Source organism: Gopherus flavomarginatus, chromosome 16, assembly GCF_025201925.1.
Source record: "Gopherus flavomarginatus isolate rGopFla2 chromosome 16, rGopFla2.mat.asm, whole genome shotgun sequence".
Lineage (NCBI taxonomy): Eukaryota > Metazoa > Chordata > Testudines > Testudinidae > Gopherus > Gopherus flavomarginatus.
The window spans coordinates 2,019,652-2,042,407 of record NC_066632.1 but is presented as its reverse complement, the minus strand read 5'-3'; the positions used below and the strand labels follow the sequence as shown (position 1 = coordinate 2,042,407).

Here is a 22,756-nt window from a genome sequence, read left to right as displayed (position 1 = left end):
GGCCGATGAATTAGAAACTGCCAGTACGTTGTGAACTTGTCTTCAGAGCGCTTTGCAAACATCAGCCACTCCTTAGGAGGCAAGGAAGAACGATTCCCGTTGTAGAGATAGGGAATAAGACAGAAATGCCGTGGGTTTACGCCATGCCTGCCCAGGCAGGGACTAGGATTTGGGTGTTCCCTCCCACGTTTGTGTGCACTGGTGGTTAAAAAGACAGAAAAGCAGCCCCTATGCAGGAGTACTGAGGAGAGTGCCCATCCCTTGCTTCTCTTACCTGTCCTTGTATTTAATCACGGCATCCACTATCTTCTTCATTTTTTTGGTGAGGTTGGGGGGGTTTGGGGAGAGCTTTTCGGCGGGAGGCCTGCCGCGCTTTTTCTGCTTTTTGCTATCATCGTCTTTGTCGCGGCTGCGGGTGCTAGTAGTCGGGGTGGCAGAGCCGACGTCAACATCTCGCTTGCGTTTGCGCGAAGATTTCTTCTGACGAACCTCCTCCTCGATCTCCTCCAGCGTGCCCTCCTCTATAGCCTACGGAGGGGAGCAACAGAGCAGCCGCTAGCACTGAGACTGCTGGGCAAAGGTGCGCAGAAAGGGCAAGGGAGCTGCCTGTGAAATGCTAAGCACCCCCATTTATACGAGGCTTTTAATTTGCTGCACTAATGACCAGAGCGGTCTGCCCAGTGGGGCTGGGGCTGGGGCTGGATGGGCTGCCCCTTGCCTGCGGACAGACCTCCTCCCAACCTGAGACCTTAGTTCAGGCTGTTACCGAAAAGGGGTTCTCCGACTTGTTCATATGGTGATCCCCTTCTCCCTACTGGGACCCCTTCCAACTTACCCATGTGGGAAAGGCCACTGGGTTGGCTACATATGCTAATGCTCTAGTATTTTTTGGAAGTGGCTGCTCCTTAGTAATGGGATAAAGCATCTCTGTTCTGCTGAGTGCATCTGAACCACGCACGTGGCTTGAGGCTTTTCCTCCCAAGAACAGAAGGCCTCTACAGACCTGCCTTCCACTCATTACATCCAACTGATCAGACTGTCTCTAACTGCCCTACATTTAAATTCAAAGTTGGAAAATGCCCCAGATGTAGGGGAGATTTTTAGGTGAACACGGAGGTATTTTAAGATGAAGAATGTATTTGCTGGAAGGCTATTGGAGGAAAGCAGAGGGTGCCTCAAGGGTTAACCTCCACAGAAGGAAAAAGGGTATTTCTGTTCTCTACAGCTAAATCATCATCTAGCTTCCTGTCCAAGAAAAGCTCTTAAGATCCCATTAATGTTAATTCTTGAGCTGCTGCAGCCTCCCTCTCCCTGCTGCTCAAACATCCCCTTCAGCAGAATCAACCTTGTGGCACTCGGCTGCCCATCAAGGTGCATTCTGCCTGGGAGGCTCGACAGCTGTTAAAGTAGCAGTCAGCTATGGCGTGGCTTCAATTGGTTAAACCCCTCTAGAGCCCTGTGATGGGGTGAGGTGAGTTTTTCAAATACCCAGTACCAGCATCAGATGGCGAAAGAGAAATTGACCCTAACACAACAAATGTTTGGTAATAAGCAAATGGGTCGATAGCATTTCATGAATCAATAGGACTGATTCATGCTGCTCCAAACCCTTAGTGGAGATTTGGGTAAGAGGCAACTTTCCTTGAGTTGGTAATGAAGCATGCTGGGGGATTCAGCCACACATCCAAAGCAGGCTGATTTTAAGCTATGCACCATCAGAGTCTCCAGTACTGGGTATTTTCTTTAGCACAGAGACAAAAACACAAGCATAGATTTGAGAAGGCCATTGGAGAACGATGCTGTACCATGTATACCTTGAGCCACTGCTTCTCGGTAAGCGAGTCACTGTAGTCCACCTCCTTACGGTGACGTGACCCTCGCCCAAACATCTTCTCCTCCTCCTCCTCACACGTGAGTCTCTCCACTTCAGCATCATCCTTAATAATCCAGGATGGCAGCTCGTCCTCTTCCATTAGACGTGGCTTTCGCTTTGGATTGCGTGCTTCCTCCCGCCTGCGGTCCAGGTCCATGCGCTAAAATAAGAGGTGTTTGCTGGGGGGACCGCTGGCCCAGCAACAGAGGGGTCTGCGGCCATTGCCCGAATGCATCTTTTAGGGGGTTAGTTGGCCCATTTAGGCGCTGGTTAGTCGAGGCAGGTCATCTCTACAGCAGACGTTGTGGGTCATGCAGCTGACCCCAGATGGACCAGGACGTGACTGATCTTGGCTTTGGAAATATCGAACTGGCCCAGGCATCCAGCAGGTACCAAAGAGCAAGGAATGCTGCAGTGCAGTGTGTGCAGCCTCCGGGAAGGGGTGCTCTCTGGTGACTCTCGGTCAAGCAGTAGCCATGCCAGTTGGCTCCAGAGGAGTGCTGTTCTGCCATCTTTGAGCGCAAGGCCCTTGGGAAGCTTTGCAGGGGGAGGGATACAGCAGGGAATGCAGCGTGTTTGTGGAACCCAAGGGGTTTGTTTAACAATTATTTAAATACCTACGGATTCATTACAGCTCAACAAATACATCAGGTTAAGCACTGCGTGAGCATATTAGCAGGCGTGAGACTAACCACTCTGAAGGACAAGGTACTAGAAGAGATCACTGAAACTGGAGACAGACGAGCTATTACTGGGGGTCATCTCTGCCAACCGTCTTCGCTAAAGCTGGGTTGTCCCTACAGTGCATTGTTAGTGTGTGGTTATTATCGACTTATCCAGGCTCACAAGATCCTAGAACGTCTAATGTGGGGCAGACATGGGCAAGCCCCCTCCTCCACACGCATGTATCGGCATTAAGAGTACTGCTGAAGGAGTGGCATTTTCTAAAGGAGTCTTTTGTGCTCTCTGAGTCACATGGAACAGTCTACAGATCTCCCAGCTTAATAAATAATTTTGCCTGTCCTACTGCCTTTCATCTGAAGATCTCAATGCACTTCACCAACATGCTTCAGGAGCACGTTATGGTAAGTATTTTTCCCCATTACATCTAGGGTAAGCCGAGGACAGGGGAAGAACCTACTCAAACTTTTAGACCCTGCTCCCCATCCAGAGCCAGGAACAGACCCCAGGAGCCCTGACTCAGGCCCCACTGCTCTAACCACTAGACCCCTAGTCCTTACTCAAGTCAATATATGTTCAAACATAACGAGCTCAACGCTATCAGAAATGCCATTGCCTCTGTTACCCGGAAGAGAGAGAGGGGCTCAGTTCTCTTCCACGGCCTCTGCCACGCTCACCATAAACAGGTCAAATTCCTCTTCATGACGGGCAATCATCTGGTTGACCGTTTCATCGTCAGGAACTTCATCTTCTTCCTGCAAGATTCCAAACGCCTGTTAATGGCGAGAGACGCCGCCGCGGCAGATCGTGTGCCGGGAACTGAACACCGAACATTGCTACCATCTGACCCTGTTCGGCTGCCCGCGTGAAAGGAGTTTTGGTGGTCTCAGTCCAGTGTCCAGTGGACAGGTATCCACATTGCAAGAGACCACCACCAGAGCTGGCATCTTTGTTGGCAGTCTCAGCAGTGAGGCCAAGGATTGAATGGGCATGGAGACTGAACTACCCCTCTCACCTTTAGAGGTGGTTCCTCCAAGTCAGGGTTCAGGCACAGGGTTGAGGCAGTGTGGGGGAAGCTTGCACTGCCACTGCCGCTGCCCGTGCTGTATCTGTTCTGTGGATAAATAGAGGACTTCAGTCTCCAGGGCTGTCAATCCGGCACCTTTCACCGACACTAAAATTCACTTCAAAAGAGAAACAAGTGTTCATGCTCTTTCCTTCCAGCCCACGTGCCCTTGGCCTCGGGGACGCAGAGCAACGGCGCAAAAGCCAGCCACGCATTCACCATTCATGCTCTGGAGTAGCAGGGAGGGTGACCTGCACCACCCCTTACCTCATCCTGCTCCTCGTGCTCTAGGATAGCCTGGAGGAAAGCTCTCCGCTCATGGCTGGAGGATTTCTGGTCAAACATGCCAGCCTGGATGACCTTCTGATCAACATTCAGTTTGTACTTGGCTGCAGCCAGGATCTTCTCTTCCACGCTATTCACGGTGCAGAGGCGGAGCACACGCACCTCATTCTGTTGCCCAATACGGTGCGCTCGGTCCTGGGCCTGCAAATCCTGAAGGGGGAAGCGCGTTGTTTGCAGAGTAATTTAAACCTCTCTCCTTCCCAGGTAAATATCTGAGCCTTTAAATACATCACCGGAAAAGCATACATGCCTCTCAGAGCTACCTGGAGGACCTCAATGACTCCAGAGGATTCCATTACATCCACTGGGGAAGTTTAACTAACCGAAGCAGTTCATTTTGCTGACTGCTCTTGTACTTGGCGATTCAATGCATGTTAGAAAAATAGGCCACTGTGCCTAGCTATTACAGCAAACTCTTGCGACAGTGCCCCTCACTCAGCCACCTATACCTCACCCTCTGACGGAGCTGAGTATCTACACGTGGATTCTTACTAGCACTGGTGAACCACAGGGTAACATGGAATAAGAGGACAGCAGTGGGCTTCAGTGTCTTTATATTACATTTGGTGTGGGTGGGATGGAGGGATCTTTAACCTCAGTCACTACCAGTGCTAACCATTAATCATGTTAATTAGCATTGTTAGCAATGATAATTATGCATCAGCCACAAGAGGACCTCCTGCTGTATGTCAGCCCACTCTGCCTGTCAGAGAGGAGACAACTGGGAGACAGGTAAAAAAGAGTTCTCGACTCTGCTTAGCTAACGAATAGCAGAGAAAACATGGCAACTTGCTAAGACTAGCATCTCGCGTGAAAGCCTTTCAGACAGTTTGAGGATGAATTCCAGCTGCTAACCAGTTAAAAGCCAGCTTGCTGCATCCTCACTGCTATTTTAACCAAAGTTAAGAACACACTCTACCGTGCAGACACATTCTTAGATCCTTATGAGGAAGTTAAACCAGCATTACAGGCACACAGTTCATCCAAGCCCTATGAAAGGGACACACTAGTCCTTTCTCTTGCTATTTGAGGAACGCAAGACTCGTGTCTCATGTACACACAGAGAGAGAACCACGCCCAGCCCCGTATTGGGATCCCCATGAATTCAGTAGCATTTTTCACCTGGTGCGGATTCCAGTCACTGTCAAAAATAATCACAGTATCTGCAGACTGTAAGTTCAGTCCCAGCCCTCCGGCTCGAGTACTCAGCAGGAAAATGAAATATTCAGAGCCAGGCTCGTTGAAGGTCTTCAGCAACATGCCGCGGTCTTCAGCTTTAGTGGTTCCTAGAAGCCCAGGGAGAAGAGAGATGTCACCATTTTCCTCCCATGAAAAAAGTTTTCTATTTAACATGGACTCAGGACTCCACAGAGCAAAAAGGGGTTCCAGCTTGCTCAGAGTGTTGAGCACCTGCACCCTTGAAAACCAAGTCCATTGGCGGTGGCTCAAGGTGGGCACCCCTAATCCTGTCGCATCCAAAATCAGTAGTCATGACGACAAATTGAGGTCTGTGCGTGCAGTGTGTGTCAAGTGGGAAAGCCCTTTGGGATCCTCCAGGACATAAAGTGTAATGTAAGGTGACCAATGTATCAAAGATAGCAGGTTACAAACATCCAAGAGGAAGCTGTTGATGCTGGGTGAAATTCCAAGAGACAACACAAGGCCTATGCGCCATGTCAGCCTACAGAACAGGGCTCTTCCTGGAGGTGACTTTCACCAACTTAAAAGGAGGTGAAAAGCAGTAAATGGATTAGCAGTGAACCACCTCCCTAACTAACCTTACAAGAAAAAAAGTGTAAAGTATGTGCAACCCCGTTAATCCTTTTTCCCCAGTCATAGGTTAAAGGAGAAACATGTCCAGGAGCAAGTGTGCAATGATGAACCAGCTTCACCAAGAGTTAGTACATGATGTGATTGGTTACGATAGTTCCATGATTTAATTTTTATGAACGGCATTGTTAGTTTCATGCATGTTTCCCACGTGTGCTGCTAAGCACACTGCATGGCAATGAGCACTGAAAGGAGGTTTGTTATTTGATCATTCGTTATCTACACATGCAGGGTTTAACCTACTGAGATTGCCAAAGCAGAGCATTCAGGAGGGGATTGCAGGTCTCTCTGTTACCAGCTGAACTCACCATCCAGCCTGAGGTATTTGAAGCCACGGTATGCAAAGTAATCTTCCATGATGGTCATGAGCGAGGTCATCTGACAGAACAGCAGCACCTTGTGGTTGGTGGCTCGTAGTTTGGGAAGAATCCGGTCTAGGAGCTCAAATTTGCCAGATGCTCGGTACAGGTCTAGTCTAGTTCACAAGAGAGGATTGGAAATAAGTGAGAATCTGATGCTAAAAGAAGGCATCATCCTCACATGCAAATGACAACTACCAATGCTTCTAACATTAATACACTGACCTAATCCAAGTAATTCTTCACTGATAAACCACACCACACTTAAACTACAAATATCCTCCTTTGTAAAGCTCAAAAGCATTCAACTTACCCCTGTACAATACCTCCAGTGAAACCTAAGTGCTCTGAAAAGGATTCCTGCAAACAAAAACAGAAACACTGTCACACTGATTGCACCAAACTCTTCTATACAAACACGAGTGTCCAATAAATCCACCAAACTCTTGGAATTGCCCTAATGGAAAACTGATCCTCAGGTCAAATCGGTCTAATCTTCTGCTTTCGTATGGCTTGGGTGGATAGCAACAAGTGTATATCTAGGTTTGATAGCCAACACATTGCCGCAGCAGTGAGCTGCTGAATGTCCTTCAGGCCCCTGGCAAAGGAACAAAGGGGACACTCAGATACAATGTGCTCTATCGTGGTGACCACAGTTGCATGCAGGTGTTTGCCTCATTTTCCATTGGAAAAGGATTTGCCCAAGTCTCCCATGAGATGTCCTGATGACATTCAATCTGCACCAGTCTTTCCGACATAAAATCAAAACCCGATGGTTCCTTGGCAGGGTCAACGACGAGCTGCTTGTTTAGAGTGGTCGAAACGCTCCATGTGACTCTCCATTGAGCCTCAGCGTCACAATTGGTGTAAGGGTCTTGATGCGGTTCCGCAGAGGGTTGTAGGATTTTAATCTTGTCTTCAGCAAGTTCTGCAGGTCATCATGCAGCGGGACCCCTGCGTTTGCATTGACATGATTGAGAAAGCGAGATGTCTGAGGAGCTCTTCTAATCTGCTGAGACTGGATGTTCGATAGGACCGGGAGCCAGTGGTGTGAAGTCAATTTGAGTGTCCCGACAAGATGCGCATGGCGTTAAGTTGAATGTCAAGGAGTTTAGCATGACGGCTGTCAGACCACATGGATGCACAGCATTTAGCTGCACAATATACCAAAGCAGTTGTTGCAGTTTGTTGGTCCGTGGACTGGAGCCCCATGATGTTCTGGCCAATTTTCTGGTAAGTGCGAAAAAGACCTGATGTTCTCGAGGTGTTGTTGAAAGGTCTAACTCTGGTCCAGTGTAACACCAACATGCTTGGGTTAGCCCTGTGACCGATACTCTCACTGCAGAATTGTGCATCAAGATTGGTATTAGCCATTTTATTGTTCAGCTGGAAAGCGGTTTAATTATAAATGGTAATAGGTTAATTCATAAGATACCCAATTGCTGTATGAAGGCCTGGAATGAATGTGTAGGAATAAAGTAATTTCAAAGCATCTGTCTGGGGTCACTTGAGGTGAGAAGATGATCCCAAGGAGCGAGCTGGAGCACCGATTCACTAGTGGAAGGCTTGTTTCGTTGTCTCTGAGGAGAGACTGCATCCAAAGGCATCAGCTTGACAATGAGCCTTGATTTTGCCATTTTTAATTGATATCACTTCATTGAACACTCCATGTCTGAACAGGTTTAAACCAACTTTGGATGCTACAGGGGAACCTTTTAAGATGAGACACAGGAACGCTACACAGCGCTGCCCTGAAAATTTACCCTGCAGCGTCCAAGAACAGCTTAGTTCATACGTTACCCATTTTACAGAAAGGCTGATCTGTACACTATGGCCCCTAGATCCTCAGAGGAGCCTCTAGGCCAGGGATCTCCAAACTTTTTTGATCGCGCACCCGTATCAGTAACAAATTTTTGAGCATGCACCCCCTGCCGTGCCAGCGCTACCATTTTTTTGCAGAAGCAAAAAAAAAAAGGGAGGGGCTCCTCCTGCCGTGCACCCCCAAGGAGCCTCTTGTGCACCCCACTTTGGAGACCACTGCTCTAGGCAACACTGATACAAATAATACTACAACATTACCTCTATGTGTTGAAACATGTACGGATGGTTACAGATCTTCCTCAGCTGCATGATGGTGTTCATCAGGGTTTTTGTACCACCTTTGCCCTGTGTGAAGAAGACACAAAATTACAGATATGTCCAAGCAGACACAAGCTGTGAAAAGGAACGTGGAGAATCTGCTCCACCCCCACTGCAGTCATGGCATCCTAAACTCTTGGCAAAAATCTAAAATCTCACATAAGAGAAAGCAAATGGCTGTAGCTGAGGACAAAGGCAAAATTATTCAGAGGCCGATCACATTACCTTTAGTAGCTAACTACGTGTGTAGAACACTGAAGACAGTGAACGGCTGTTCTAGCATGGATGGGACACGGGATGCACCTTCACTCAGTTTTCAAAAGTGAATGTCACACAGATCTAGTAGCAGAGCTGCCACTTTAGGAGTGGGATCCAACCTCCTCCATACACTAGCAAGGCTAATTCCCCCAGCCTCACTGCTGTGAAAGCTGCCCAGAACAGCAAGACAACAGTACAGCAATGTAACACATTGCTCAGAAAAGGTGAACTTCAAGGTGTTAAGAAGAAACCTTAAAATCCTCTTCCGCAATCCAAGGAATAAAGGAATTTTTAAAATGAGGGTGAGGGCGGCTCAGAGGTTGCATACTGGAGAAGTGCACACTTCAACTTCAGTTCATTTTAAAGCTGGCCCAACCAGCTGCTGCCATCTGACAGCTGTTGAGTGGCTTGTGTGAAACAAGCTGGTGCTCTCCAGGAAATTCCTAATAGTTCTCCACAGCACAGGATCCTTTTGGGCAGTCTTAGGAGAGGCATGCACAGGTTTAGGTCTTGGCCATGTGGAGGAAGCTTGCCCTGCCACTGCTCCTGCTGTATCCATTCTGCGCAGTGGCGCTTTAAGGCCATGTCTGCACTACAGGTGCTATGGTGGCATAACAATACTGCTTTAACCCCGTAGTGTAGACAGACAGTTATCAAAGGGGTTTTTCTGTTGCTGTAGGAACATCACCTCCCCGAGCAATGGTAGCTAAGCTGACCGAGCTGCGTCTACACCAGGGGTTAGGGTAGCACAGCGAAGGCGCTCCGAGGTGTGGATTTTTCACATCCCTGAGCACCGTACCTATATCTAGATCAGGCCTCAGTTTCCAGGAGCCAGTGCCAAATGCATTAAGGGGATTCTCCAAACCACAAAAAGCAGCGAGGCACCTATGAAAGCGAAGGGGATTTGGATGCTTAACTCCACAAAAATGTCCCCCTCAAACTGTAGCAGCAACGTGACTGGCAGACAGCGTGGGAAAAAAAAGCAGTTGGGAGACAGGCCCCTGTATGTGAAATGCTCTTTGGCCCTGCTGCACGTAAATGCAGGGAGAGTAAGTAACAAATCAGGGCCTTAGTGCCACACCTTTTTATCCTTCTCCGAGCCATCGGTAAGCAGCACTCCCTTGGCCTGCATGTGTCTGTAAAGCACCCTCTGTAATGCCGACATGTCACACTTGATCACATACTCCACCTGGAAAGCAGAGGAGAGTTTAGTAACCAACCCACCGTCATTCTCTGCATGCTCCCAAAACATCTCACTCCTACGCCCCCGTCACTGGCTTGTTGCCATGCACCACCCCCCTTTGCTGTACTGCTCCGAGCTCTCTGCCAACCACTGGACTGTGACTTATTTCCCAACCAACTAGCACTGTTCTCAAGCTGGCCAGAGCGCTGGCGAGACACTAAGCACAGGGCTCGCTGTGGTGTCTTTATGATGTTGCTGGCCCCAGGACCAGCAGACTGGGCACACAAGTCACTCCAGTGGAACTGTGAGGCACGCAAAGCCATCACTATTCTCCCATCTTCCCCACTTTGAGCCCCACCGCCTCAGCGCTAGAGAGTGAAGCCACCAATCTGGCTTGTTCTCATCAGGCTAGCGCAGCCCATTGGGATGAGCACAGTAAGCTGAAAAGCTGCAAATACCGTCTCATTGCAGCAGTTCCTAGAAAGAAAACTAATTTGGAGTCCACAGGAGTTGGAAAGGTTTTTTCCCTTAGCCCTGGAGTGAGGAAAGGGAAACCATACAAAGCAAAAGCCTCTAGTGAGGACAACATGGAACCAGCTGCCAAATGCTGGAGCAAATAGCAGGCAGCTTAACTGACAACTATATGCAAGTTGAAAAAGAACAAACTGGCCAGTTCAACTACCTCATCCCCCACTCATGGGCTAGGGCAGGAGCGCTGTCTCTAGCATTTTTCACTACTTCCTCCTGTCCAACTGTAAATGCTCAAATCTTGGGGCTTTCCCCACTTTCCTCAGGAGAAGATGTCACAGCTTCTCTTATAGTCTTCAGCGACATTATGACTTACAGCAAGGATGCAACATCAAACAATGACTAAACTTACAAACAAAACACTATTTAAATGCAGCGTAGTTCATAGATTTTAGGATAATTTAGGCCAGAAGGAACCATTAGCTCTAGTCTGATCTCCTGTATAGCCGCACAGGCCAGGAATTTCACTCCACTAGCCCTGCACTGAGCACAATAACTTGTGTTTGACTAAAGAATGTGTTCCAAAAATGCATCCAGAAAGCCTGGTGGGTGTGGGGGTTTGTGTCTTCCTTACAAGCTTTACCTTTTCAGGCAGCTGTGCTTCTACCTCCTTCTTTAACCGTCTTAGCAGGAAGGGACGCAGCACTTTGTGCAAACGACGAATAATCAGAATAGTTTCTTCTTCATTCAAATCCACCTATTTTTTCCACCCAGGAAATAAAAATAGGTTAAAATAACTTGTTGAGTCTCTCTCCCCTCAACGTTTTTCACTGAATACTGCAAGATCCCAATAACAACCACACCTAGCTCTTGTCTAGCACATTCCAGCAGATCTCAAAGCACTTTGCAAAGGTTATGATTATGCCCATTCGACAGATGGGGAAACTGAGGCTCAGAGAGGATAAGTGACTTGCCCAAGGTCACCCAGCAGGCCAGTGGCAGAGCTGGGAATAGAAATAAGGCCTAAAGATTCACTCATAAACTGTAAAAGCAGCGAAGAGTCCTGTGGCACCTTATAGACTAATAGACGTATTGGAGCATGAGCTTTCACCCACGAAAGCTCATGCTCCAATACGTCTGTTAGTCTATAAGGTGCCACAGGACTCTCTGCTGCTTTTACAGATCCAGACTAACACGGCTACCCCTCTGATACTTGACCTCATAAACTGTGCAACTGATGACTTAGTTTTGTCCAGCCACACCCCTCTCAAAACTGCAAACTCTCTTATGCCACTGTCCAAGTCTGAGGTTTTACTGAAAACTAACGGTTAAAACCCTGTGCTGTTCTATTCCTTGGTATTCACGTCCCAAGACGCTGCACTTTAAGGGAGGAGTTATGAATGAATATAACCAGTTCACTTCAAAGCCTTGAGGCTTCTGTGCAATCTACGAATCCAAGACAAGAACCAAGCAGCACCTTGCTGGCATGGCTGGAGGTCTATAACAGAAAGACACCTTACATTTATTCCAGCATTTGCTTATTACCAGTCTCTGGTTTATCCCTACAGCTCAAACTCACTTTCTCTGGTGTCCAGTCCCAGAAATTAAACTGTGATTGAAGACAATACCCCTCTTCTAATAGCAAAATTAAGATTGAGACTGCTGAGCCAGCACACCAGTTAATAGCTGGAAACTACTTACAACCAATACCGTGAATATCTACTGATTTGGTACCTTATATTAGCACAAGACTGTCCAAACTCAACTGCTGTCAGACTGCTAATTCCACACCTACCTTCTCTCCAGTCATGGCAAATGGAGCATTAAACCACTGCTCAAATGTGCTACAGCTCTTGAAGATGGTGGGAAGGAGGAAATTGAGTAGAGCCCACAGCTCTGGCAGCTTATTCTGTAGTGGAGTTCCTGTCAGCAGCAAACGACGCGGAGCTACGTAGTGTGTGTTGAGGACTTGGGTTAGCTTACAGTGGTGATTCTTCATTCTGTGACCTTCATCAACAATCATGTACTTCCAGCGAATCTGCAGAGACGGAATCACAACAAAGACTGTGGGAATCCCACCTTTCATAAGCACAGCAGCTATGGTCACCCCTTCCAACAGAGGAGAATCACACCATCTTAACCATCCACACAGCCATGCCTGCCCAGCAAGGGCCACCACCAGAGACAGCTCAGAACTGACTAGGACTGTAAAACCCTAGTCAAGTTTCATTCAGGCTGCTGCTGGGGCAGTGCTCCCATTCATGAGCCCTTTCTTTGCCTGTGGCACAGAGAACCGAGACAGCCGATGGAATAAGGGAAGGGGCAGTAATATCGAGAAATGATTAAGGAAGAGAGATGTTACCCAGTTAGTTATTTCCAGCATCTCACACACCCTGTAACATCACCAGTCATTCCTTAGCTGCCTGGCCATAGCCAAATACATTTCCCTCACTACCCCAGTTCTTGAGTAACTGAAGAGAATGCCCTACTAAGGCCATGTCTAGGTGAGAAAAGATGCATCAGTTATAGTTAAACCGGCACAAACCCTAATCAGTGCAGCTTAATTTAGTAGTTCACTGACACAAGATCCAGATAAAGATCACAAGATAAGAGAGATTTCTGGAAGGTAACTAATGCAAATCCCCACTGCTGAAATAATCCAGATAACTAGTCTTGTGAAGTTGCACACTTCCACACTTCTGGGGAGGACCTGCACAGAGTGCTTTGACTTGAGCAGGAGGTCTAAGAGGACAGAAGACTTGAAACTGTATCAAATGACAGCCTGACCTCGGAAGAGGGTAACTCACAAGCGCAAACCTCCATGAGAGGATCCGAGGTACTTTAGATCTGCCAGGGTTTCCAAGTGAAAGGTGGGTGAGCGCCTGCTAAGCTAGGTACGTGTATCTAAGCTGTTTACTCCTAAGATAGGTTTTCTCTGTAATGCTTTTGTTCTGAATGAAGAACATTTTGCTTTATGAGAGATGGCTGATCACTCCTCAACCCTGTTCTTACCCCTGAGAACACAAAACTGCAGAACCTGAGAAAGGGGACGGCTGGGGGCCTGAGCCCTAAGCGAGGTGGCCCTTAAGGCAGCCATGCGGGTGTCAGAGGTGCAGTTAGCCATGGGAAACACGACACTCACCTTGGCAAGAATGTGCTTATCTTTGATGATGTACTCATAGGTTGTGAGCAAGACATTAAACTTCCCACTTCGAAGCTGAGGTACGAATGCCCGTCTTGCTGCTGGAGAGCCCTGGGAAAGGAGGAATGGGAGAAAAAAAATCAAATCAATGTAACTTCCAGCAGGGGGCGTTACTGAGGGCTCGTCTATAGGATGCAGCAATGCTCAACTAGAGGGGTACAAATTTTAAAGTGTACCAACATGATGCGCTTTAACTGGCCCGTGCAGACCCTGCTGGCATGCTCTAAAAATTCCCTATTGCATATTTTTAGTGCGCGCCAGCAGCATCTACACAGGCCGGTTAGTCTGCAGCACGCAGTGCACTGCAGAATTCACACCCCTCTAGTACACACTGCCACACTGTGTAGACAAGCTCTGAGTATTAGCAACAGAGTGGAAAGTCCCATGTTCTTGATTGGCAGGGGGAAGCAAATCTAGCTCTAATGTTTATATAGGCCATGGTAGTTAGATTCATTCTCTTGTTCAAGTATTCATATCAAACACAGAGAAGAAGAATCATGAAGCAGATGATTATTTTTTTTTTTGGATAAAGGGAACACTGCATTTCTATTGGGGTTGGTTATACAGGTACTAAAAGCTGCTTACAAAGTATGCAACCAAAAGTTTTACAGTGAGACATGCCGGACCGAATTCCAGTACTTGCCTTGTATGAGACCTTCACCACAGAAGGAGCCCATTTATCAAATTCATATGCCCAGTTTGACAACGTTCTAGAAGAGAGGGAGCAAGAAAGAACAGTAAAACCCACCCTTGCATAATGGACTCCAAACCTCCTATAGCCCAAACCAGCCCCCATTGGCTGCAGAACCATAAAAGTCTCCAGCAGCTCTTGAGAAATCAATACCCTTTATTCCCAGCTAGTAATTCTTGCTGCAAAATCCATTATCCAAGACACTCAACCACAATCTAAAAATTCCCTGTGACAATCATGAGATGTGGGCACAGTACTTTCTTCTCTGCCAGAAACAGTTATGTACCCTACGGTAAATGTGGTAAAAGCATTGCCCATATAGATTCCGCTCTTGGTTCATGTGCTCCATGCATGAGAGATCAGATTATTTTGTCCAACAGTGTCTGTTGGGGCCATGCCTGCACCATAAGTAACCTCACTTCCCCTTCGCCTGAGGGCACAAAGGGTAGCGTGGGCCCAACCCGCCCCTCAGTTCTTTCACCAGTACAGAACTCCGAGGTAGCTGAGAAAGAGAGCAGGTTGTGAAAACTGTGTGGACAAGACATTTTGAAGAACCAATTGCTGCAAGGCAAGTAAGTGTCCTTTCTTCTTCGAGTGGTTGTCAACACAGATTCCACGCCTGGTGATGAGGATGGCGTGGGCTGCACCCTCAGCACGTTTGCAGATAACACTAAACTGGGAGGAGTGGTAGATACACTGGAGGGCAGGGACAGGATACAGAGGGACCTAGACAAATTAGAGGATTGGGCCAAAAAAAAAAAAATCTGTTGAGGTTCAACAAGGACAAGCGCAGAGTCCTGCACTTAGGACGGAAGAATCCCATGCACCGCTACAGACTAGGGACTGAATGGCTAGGCAGCAGTTCTGCAGAAGAGTATCTAGGGGTTACAGTAGACGAGAAGCTGGATATGAGTCAGCAGTGTGCCCTTGTTGCCAAGAAGGCTAATGGCATTTTGGGCTGTATAAATAGGGGCATTGCCAGCAGATCGAGGGACGTGATCATTCCCCTCTATTCGACATGGTGGGGCCTCATCTGGAGTACTGTGTCCAGTTTTGGGCCCCACACTCCAAGAAGGATGTGGAAAAATTGGAGTCCAGCGGAGGGCAACAAAAATGATTAGGGGGCTGAAGCACATGACTTACGAGGAGAGGCTGAGGGAACTGGGATTGTTTAGTCTGCAGAAGAGAAGAACGAGGAGGGATTTGATAGCTGCTTTCAACTACCTGAAAGGGGGTTCCAAGGAGGATGGATCTAGACTATTCTCAGTGGTAGCAGATGACAGAACAAGGAGCAATGGTCTCAAGTTGCAGTGGGGAAGGTTTAGGTTGGATATTAGGAAAAACTATTTCACTAGGAGGGTGGTGAAGCACTCAAATGGGTTCCCTAGGGAGGTGGTGGAATCTCCTTCCTTAGAGGTTTTTAAGGTCAGGCTTGACAAAGCGCTGGCTGGGATGATTTAGTTGGGGATTGGTCCTGCTTTGAGCAGGGGGTTGGACTAGATACCTCCTGAGGTCCCCCCTTCCAACCCTGATATTCTATGATTCTATCAGCAAGCAACTGTCTATTGCCTGGAGGTGGACAACCGGAGTTTTACTTAAATAGTGACTGCAGGACAGTCCCACCAAAACTGGCATCCAATCTGGAAGTCTCCACTAAGGAATAGTGTCTTGTAAATGTGTGGCTCAAACTCCCGTAGCTACTCCACAAGTTTCTCTGTTTGTCTAGGTTCACTAAAAACTCACATGTATTACACTGCCAAAGACGATATGTGATGGGGTGTCCACCCCACACAGGGGCTGGAAGGGTTAAGATGGCTACACGGGCCAATTACCTGCCCAGGCTGCACTGGAGAAGAAGCCAGGGAGCAGGGGTTGATTAAATAAAGCTCAGCTGGTCAGGAACAGGAGGCATCTGAATAAAGCCCAGGAGGTGACAGCAGCAGTGGGCTGAATGGAAGGAGTCTGCAGTCTCTCCCTGGGTGAAGGGAGGTGTGTTGGGCCTATACAGTACACCCTGAGAGTTACGAACTGACCAGACAGCCACACACCTCACTTGGAAGTATTCAGAGGGGCAGGATGCAAATATGGTACAGGGCTGTGTTAAACATGAAGAACTAAAAAAAATTAAGCAGTTTCACAAGGTAAGGGAACAGTTTCTGTGCTTGTTTCATTTAAAATTAAGATGGTTAAACGCAGCACTTCTCTGCATAGTAAAGTTTCAAAGCTGTACTGAGTCAATGTTCAGTTGTAAACTTTTGAAAGAACCATAAGGTTTAGTTCAGAGTTACAAACAATCTTCACTCCTGAGGTGTTCCTGACTCTGAGGTTCTACCGTAGAGGACAGTCGGGCGGCTGACAAACCCAGAGAGGGGGGAAGCCAGGAAGGTAGAAGGCTCAGGGAGAAAGCAGCATGGTAGGACAGTGCAGACCATGGCTGCCAACTGGAGGGCCCCTGAGCCAGAACCCAGAGTAGAGGGCAGGCTCAGGTTCCCTACCAGCCACTAGGGATGCAGCACCGACCAGGCAGAGGACTGCCTGATTTGTTGCAAAAAGACTGTTACATACCCTGGAAGGGGGAACCACGGAGTGACCTGGTAAGAGGGCCAAGTCACGAAGAGGAGCAGTTCTTGGAGCAAAAGGGGTCTGGAGGCTGACAGGATGATGGGAGAGACACCACCAGAGGAGGGCGCAATGCCTGGCCAGAGCTAATCCCCAGGATGGCCAGTAGGGGTGCGTGAACCCCGTGACACCATAAAAAAAGAACTGCATTAACACTGTACTATTATATACCAGGCTAAGTCAGTCACACAGTGCGTGGAGGAAGCGGACGGTGCAGGGGTTCTGCATTGTGCCCACAGGCAGCAAGAATGGACGGAGGGATGCTTGGGCCACTCAGCTTTTCCACCCTGGAGTGGGAGGGCTGTGAGGACACTCAGGGCACAGACATAGCCTCATCAGATGGTACCGGACAAAATAATCTGATGTGGCATTTACTGGGTGCACATGCCTCAAGAGTGGAATCAGTGTGAGCAATCGCTCAAAGAACCCTTCCATGCACTAGGGACTGAACTGAAAATATAACAACCCAGTCACGTGCGTGTACAGGGGAGTGCGGTCTTATTTTATTGGCGAAGATCTGTATTTTGGTATAAGAGATAAAGAGAGGAACAGTTCTGATACAAACAGGAATCCCTGAATTCTGATTCTTCACACCGCCTCATTTATTTATTTTCTAAGCTGACCTACTGAGCTGGGAAGGTGACCTTAAACAACTTCTGATTATTCAGATTAGTATGATGAGAAATTTTGTCAGAGCATAATTTAGTCCATTGTAACAGTACTTAAGAGGTTATGAGCCAAAAGTCAATGACCAGGGGGGGGGGGGGGGGGGAAGGAATAACAGCAGCTTCCCTTAGGGCAACTGCAGCGTTATTTGGGTTTCTAGGAGGTGCTTTTATCCAAGAATCTCAAAGCACTTTACAAAAGCTCCCCAACTCCCCTGTCAGGTAAGTATCACTACACCCATTTTGCAGATTGGTAAACTGAGGCAAGGCAGCTGAATGAATTCCAAGGTCAGAGAGTGAGTCCGTGGCAGAGTGAAGAACAGAACCCATAATTCCCAACTCCCTCTTCCTCCCTGCTCCAACCATCACCCCCACTACCTTCCATAGCACAGCTAGAATTAATGTTGCTCACTAAAAACTTCTCCTAAACTTGCCAGTGCCATAACCCCCCATTAGTTTGAGCCCCACACTTACGAGAGAGGTACGATAATGAGGAAGGGTCCATTGATACGCTTGTGCTCCATGAGGTATGTGATTAAAGCGATGGTCTGGATCGTTTTGCCCAGACCCATCTCATCTGCTAGGATACCATTCAGGTTATTATTGTACAAAGAGACGAGCCACTCCAAGCCTTTAATCTGAACAAAAAGAGAATGGAGAACGATTCAAAGAACATAAACTAAACAGGATCTAAGAAGAAAAAAGCCACACTTCCTTGTGAATGATTTGCAGCCTCTCACCTTACGTAACACTGTAGATGAATTATTTATAGATTATTAAACCTCTTATTTTAGAGTTAATTATCTCAAAGAGCGCTTTGGCATGCATCCATTCCCTTCCCTTCTGGATCATGCATACCACACAAAAAGCTCCCTTTAATGCTCTTTGCTTTAAGCTACAGAGACCAAGTCTGGCTAACCAGTTATTTTATAAAAGATCTGCGCACACACATCCCCAGAAGCCTGGATCATTTTATTCTCAGCTGCATCTCTCGGAATCTTAACAAGTTTCTGGTTGTTTGCATGGACTGAAGGGAAAAATCCTCCATTCCTGCAGTGTGGGAGAGATACGAGGTGTGAGTCAACAGATTCCTATCTTTAATCCCCAGGATTTCACTGACAAGTGCAATACGCAATATTATAAGTAAGGTCTTACGCCAGAGCCTACTGATTAAGCACAAAAAATTAGTCCTTCCATACAGCTCTGTATCTTCAAAGTACTGCACAATTATCTAATTACAACTAAAAATGCCAGATAACATCTGTCGTGTCACAATTTGTTCCCCAGAGACTACAAATGATTCAAGTATTATCCAGTCACCTTCAGCCTTTCTGGTGCAATTTAGGGGTGTGCGTGTATATGTACATGCGTGCCCATGTTTAAAACTTGCTTGTCAGCTATATTACATTGTGGATTTGCTTACGGAGGCACTAGCAATTCTTGGAATTAATTTTGCTCAGCAAGTTCGAAAGGTAAGAAATAATGACCTATTAACCCAAAATGGATTTGAATAAATCAGCTTGCAGATACAGCAGAAATTTCTAGACAGACAGAAATAACTGAGCATAGTAAAGGAGCGCCACCTGATTAGAACCCTGAGGAAAGCAGGACAGGAGCCCAACACCAAGCAGAGTGAAACCAGTTGCCTGGAGCAATCTCAGGAGGGTTTTATGTTCAAATACATGTCACAGTTCCTTATCTAGGCTGTAAGGCAGAGCAAGGTGTGCAGTTTACTTCTAATAAATAATTATAACATTTTGGAAGGGCTATTACGTCTCAGGCATCAGGGTTTAAGCCAATCTCTGACTATGTGAGGTCAGGATGAGACCTAATATGGGGGGCCAATTATCCTACATCTGTTATTGCAGAGTTCTAGAAAACCTTCCTTTGAGCTGCTGGTCAGAAACAGGATACTGGACTAGATGGGTCTTGGGTCTCATCCAGTCTGGTAATTCCTAGGTTCTCCCCGCAGTGCTGAGCGTACCTGTGGTTGATCAGACATGCTGTGTGTGTATAAGCTATTTCAGTCACCATCACTCTGAATCAGGGCACTTCCTCCCTCAGTGTCTCACCTGGTATTGTTTGAGGACGCCATTGACCATGAGCGTGGACTGTTTGTCCACTCGTTCAGTGACCGCGTGGGCCACAGCGTAGTAAGACTGTAATCCCCTCGCCAGAGCTTGGGAGACCCCATACTCATCATCAACATCTTGCTTAGCATTTCTAAAAAATAAATAAATAAGTAAATAAGGGTTTTGAATGGATATGGAGAGAATCCTTCTCACTCCTGTGAGAGACAGGCTTCCCCACAGCCCAAAGACCTCCTGGAGGACCCCACGAATCCTTGGATTTCATGAGCTCGTCTCTCCAAGTGCAATCAATCAACTTCTTTGCTTTTGAAAGAATATTTTAGCCTCTTTTCATCCCAGTTTACTTTTCCCTTTGCCTCATGCTCTCTAAAATCAGAGAGCAAAAAATGATGCCTGCACATTTAACTCCTTGGAAACTAACCAGGTGGGATGGGATTTACAGCAGTGCCTAAGTGACTTGAGGGGGAGGTTTGAGCATTGGCCTGCTAAACCCAGGGTTGTGAGTTCAATCCTTGAGGGGGCCATTTAGGAATCTGGGGCAAAAATCTGTCAGGGACGGTACTTGGTCCTGCTGTGAAGGCAGAGGACTGGACTCAATGAGATAGATATAGCTCCATATTATCTTTAATTATGGTTTTTAAAGATCCAAACCACAGTGCACTTTTAACATAGCAAGAAACTTGACCTGAACGGTAAGGAAATGCTTATTATCATATCATCCAGCAGCTTATGTTTGTTTTAAAGGAATTACTGTTTCAAAAAATCCCAACAATTTTAAACACACTTCACCTATTTCCTCACACAGTTCCAGGTCTGTCACATCGTACATGCATTTAACACGTGCGATTTCAGCTTTACGCGGTTGGCAAAAACAAAACGAAACAAAAAAACGAGAAAAATAATTTAAATACTACATGCATCCGACAAAGTGGGTATTCACCCATGAAAGCTCATGCTCCAAAATGTCTGTTAGTCTATAAGGTACCACAGGATTCTCTGCTGCTTTTACAGATCCAGACTAACACAGCTACCCCTCTGAGACTTGAAATTTAAATACTGTTTCTGTAGTGTGGGCGATTCTGCCTGCCATTCAACTCAATGTAATTTTGACTATATGTGGTTTTCACTTTACACACTAACCACGGAACGGAACCCTCGCACAAGATGAGACAGACCTGTATAGTTTCTTCTGCAAACCACTTATTAGAATTTTCTGGTGTGATGAGAAACCTCTTCCAGCTGATGCACCAGAAATTGCACAAATCATAGGCTTATAAAGTATCATTTGGTTGTAGTGCTAAGTCCAATTTAAGGAGCCCACACCTTTATTATTATTTTTTTGGGCATCTCAGAAAGGAAACTAGGATGCTGCAGTTTGAACGAGACAAAGGGCAGGCAAGGCAGAGTTGTTCTGCTGACATCTCACCTGTGTGTGCATGCAAGCAAGCATGAAAGAGGGAGAAGATTTGTGAGTATGGCATGTCTCAGTCCTTATAAATATTAAAAGCAAAAAACTAGGTTACTTCCACAGTAAGGTTCAGTTTTTACACACACAGAAGTATCCAGAATTTTAAGTTATAGTTGCTGAGGGAAGCGTAACTTTGACCTACTTTGGAATATTCAGCATTTTCCATATATGGTGATAACTTATCTTTATTCGGGCAATGTTTGCAACCACGGGAACCATAAACTCTGTAATCCCTGACTTTTTGTCATGTAAAATGTCAACATTGCAGCATTACCCGCTTTTCTTCCATTTCTTTAGTTTAAAATAACTAACAGCTCACATAGGTGCATTTATGCCAATACAGCCATATCCATACCCACGGGTGGTTTATAAAAACAGCACCTGGTATACTTAGTATGAAAAAGGATGGACATTATTCCATTGTAATACATTGGCTTAATGCAGGTGACTGTCTCTCTAGACTGGCTGGTGACCACAAAATGTAACAGCCTACTGCTTATTGACAACTGGAAGATTTTTCTTTAGCAAAGGAAGCTGTCATTGGATAAGAGGGAAGGTCCTGTCAGGGATCGGTAACTGATTAAAAGAAACAAAGGATAGGAATAACTGGTCAGTTTTCAGAATGGAGAGAGGTAAATAGTGGTGTCCCTCCTCCCCCCCCCCCCCCCGGGGTCTGTACTGGGCCCAGTCCTAGTCAATATATTCATAAATGATCTGTAAAAAGTGGTAAACACCGAGGTAGCAAAATTTGCAGATGATACAAAACTACTCAAGATAGTTAAGTCCCAGGCAGACTGTGAAGAGCTACAAAGGGATCTCACAAATCTGGGTGACTGGACAACAAAATGGCAGACAAAATTCAATATTGACAAATGCAAAGTAATGCACATTAGAAACCATAATCCCAACTATATGTATAAAACGATGGGGTCTAAATTAGCTGTTATCACTCGAGAGAGATCTTGGCATCCTTGTGGATAGTTCTCTGAAAACATCCACTCAATGTGCAGCAGCAGTCAAAAAAAGCAAACAGAATGTTGAGAATCATTAAGAAAGAGAGAGATAATAAGACAGAAAATATCATATCACCTCTATATAAATCCATGGTATGTCCCCATATTGAATACTGCGTGCAGATATGGTCGCTCCATCTCAAAAAACATATATTGGAATTGGAAAAGATTCAGAAAAAGGCAACAGAAATTATTAGGGGTATGGAACAACTTCCATATGAGAAGAGCAATAAAATTGGGACTTATCAGCTTGGAAAAGAGACGACTAAAGGAGGATATGCTAGAGGTCTATAAAATCATGACTGGTGTGGAGTAAGTAAATAAAGAAGTGTTATTGACTCCTTCTCATAACACAATAACTAGGGATCACCAAATGAAATTAATAGGCAGCAGGTTTAAAACTAACAAAAGGAAGTATTTCTTCATACAATGCAGTCAACCTGTGGAACTCCTTGCCAGAGGATGTTGTGAAGGCCAAGACACTTTCAGGTGCATCAATGGCTATTAGCCAGGATGGGCAGGGATCGTGTCCCTAGCTTCAGTTTGCCAGAAGCTGGGAATGGGCGACAGGGGATGGACAACTTGATGATTACCGTTCAGGTCATTCCCTCTGGGGCACCTGGCATTGGCCACTGTCGGAAGACAGGGTACTGGGCTAGATGGACCTTTAGCATGGCCCAGTCTGGCCAATCTTATGTAGCTCGAGTGATAGGGGCTCATAATTATGGAGCTAGAGGGTAAAGGTTCAAGCCTCACTGATTGATTTTCGAAGAGATCTGCTCTAATTCAAACAGGACATAATTCAG

The 22,756-nt window shown here is 46.5% G+C and overlaps 1 protein-coding gene across 12 annotated transcripts in view; it reads right to left on the bottom strand.

Annotated features, from left to right (window-relative positions):
• Positions 1-22,756, bottom strand: part of SMARCA4 (SWI/SNF related, matrix associated, actin dependent regulator of chromatin, subfamily a, member 4) — a 92,564-nt gene that overhangs the window by 5,359 nt on the left and 64,449 nt on the right. For 7 of the 12 annotated variants that reach the window (XM_050925499.1, XM_050925497.1, XM_050925498.1 and 4 more), the window contains 16 exons: positions 19,452-19,602; positions 17,854-18,017; positions 14,048-14,114; positions 13,345-13,455; positions 11,998-12,240; positions 10,846-10,959; positions 9,633-9,740; positions 8,234-8,320; positions 6,468-6,514; positions 6,104-6,270; positions 5,088-5,251; positions 3,888-4,115; positions 3,570-3,668; positions 3,232-3,309; positions 1,806-2,033; positions 275-528 (listed from right to left, as the gene is read on the bottom strand). In XM_050925499.1, coding sequence (XP_050781456.1) covers positions 275-528; positions 1,806-2,033; positions 3,232-3,309; positions 3,570-3,668; positions 3,888-4,115; positions 5,088-5,251; positions 6,104-6,270; positions 6,468-6,514; positions 8,234-8,320; positions 9,633-9,740; positions 10,846-10,959; positions 11,998-12,240; positions 13,345-13,455; positions 14,048-14,114; positions 17,854-18,017; positions 19,452-19,602 — 2,310 coding nt within the window. The remainder of the gene's footprint in view (positions 1-274; positions 529-1,805; positions 2,034-3,231; positions 3,310-3,569; positions 3,669-3,887; positions 4,116-5,087; positions 5,252-6,103; positions 6,271-6,467; positions 6,515-8,233; positions 8,321-9,632; positions 9,741-10,845; positions 10,960-11,997; positions 12,241-13,344; positions 13,456-14,047; positions 14,115-17,853; positions 18,018-19,451; positions 19,603-22,756) is intronic. The other 5 variants (XM_050925504.1, XM_050925505.1, XM_050925506.1 and 2 more) reach the window with 3 other exon arrangements.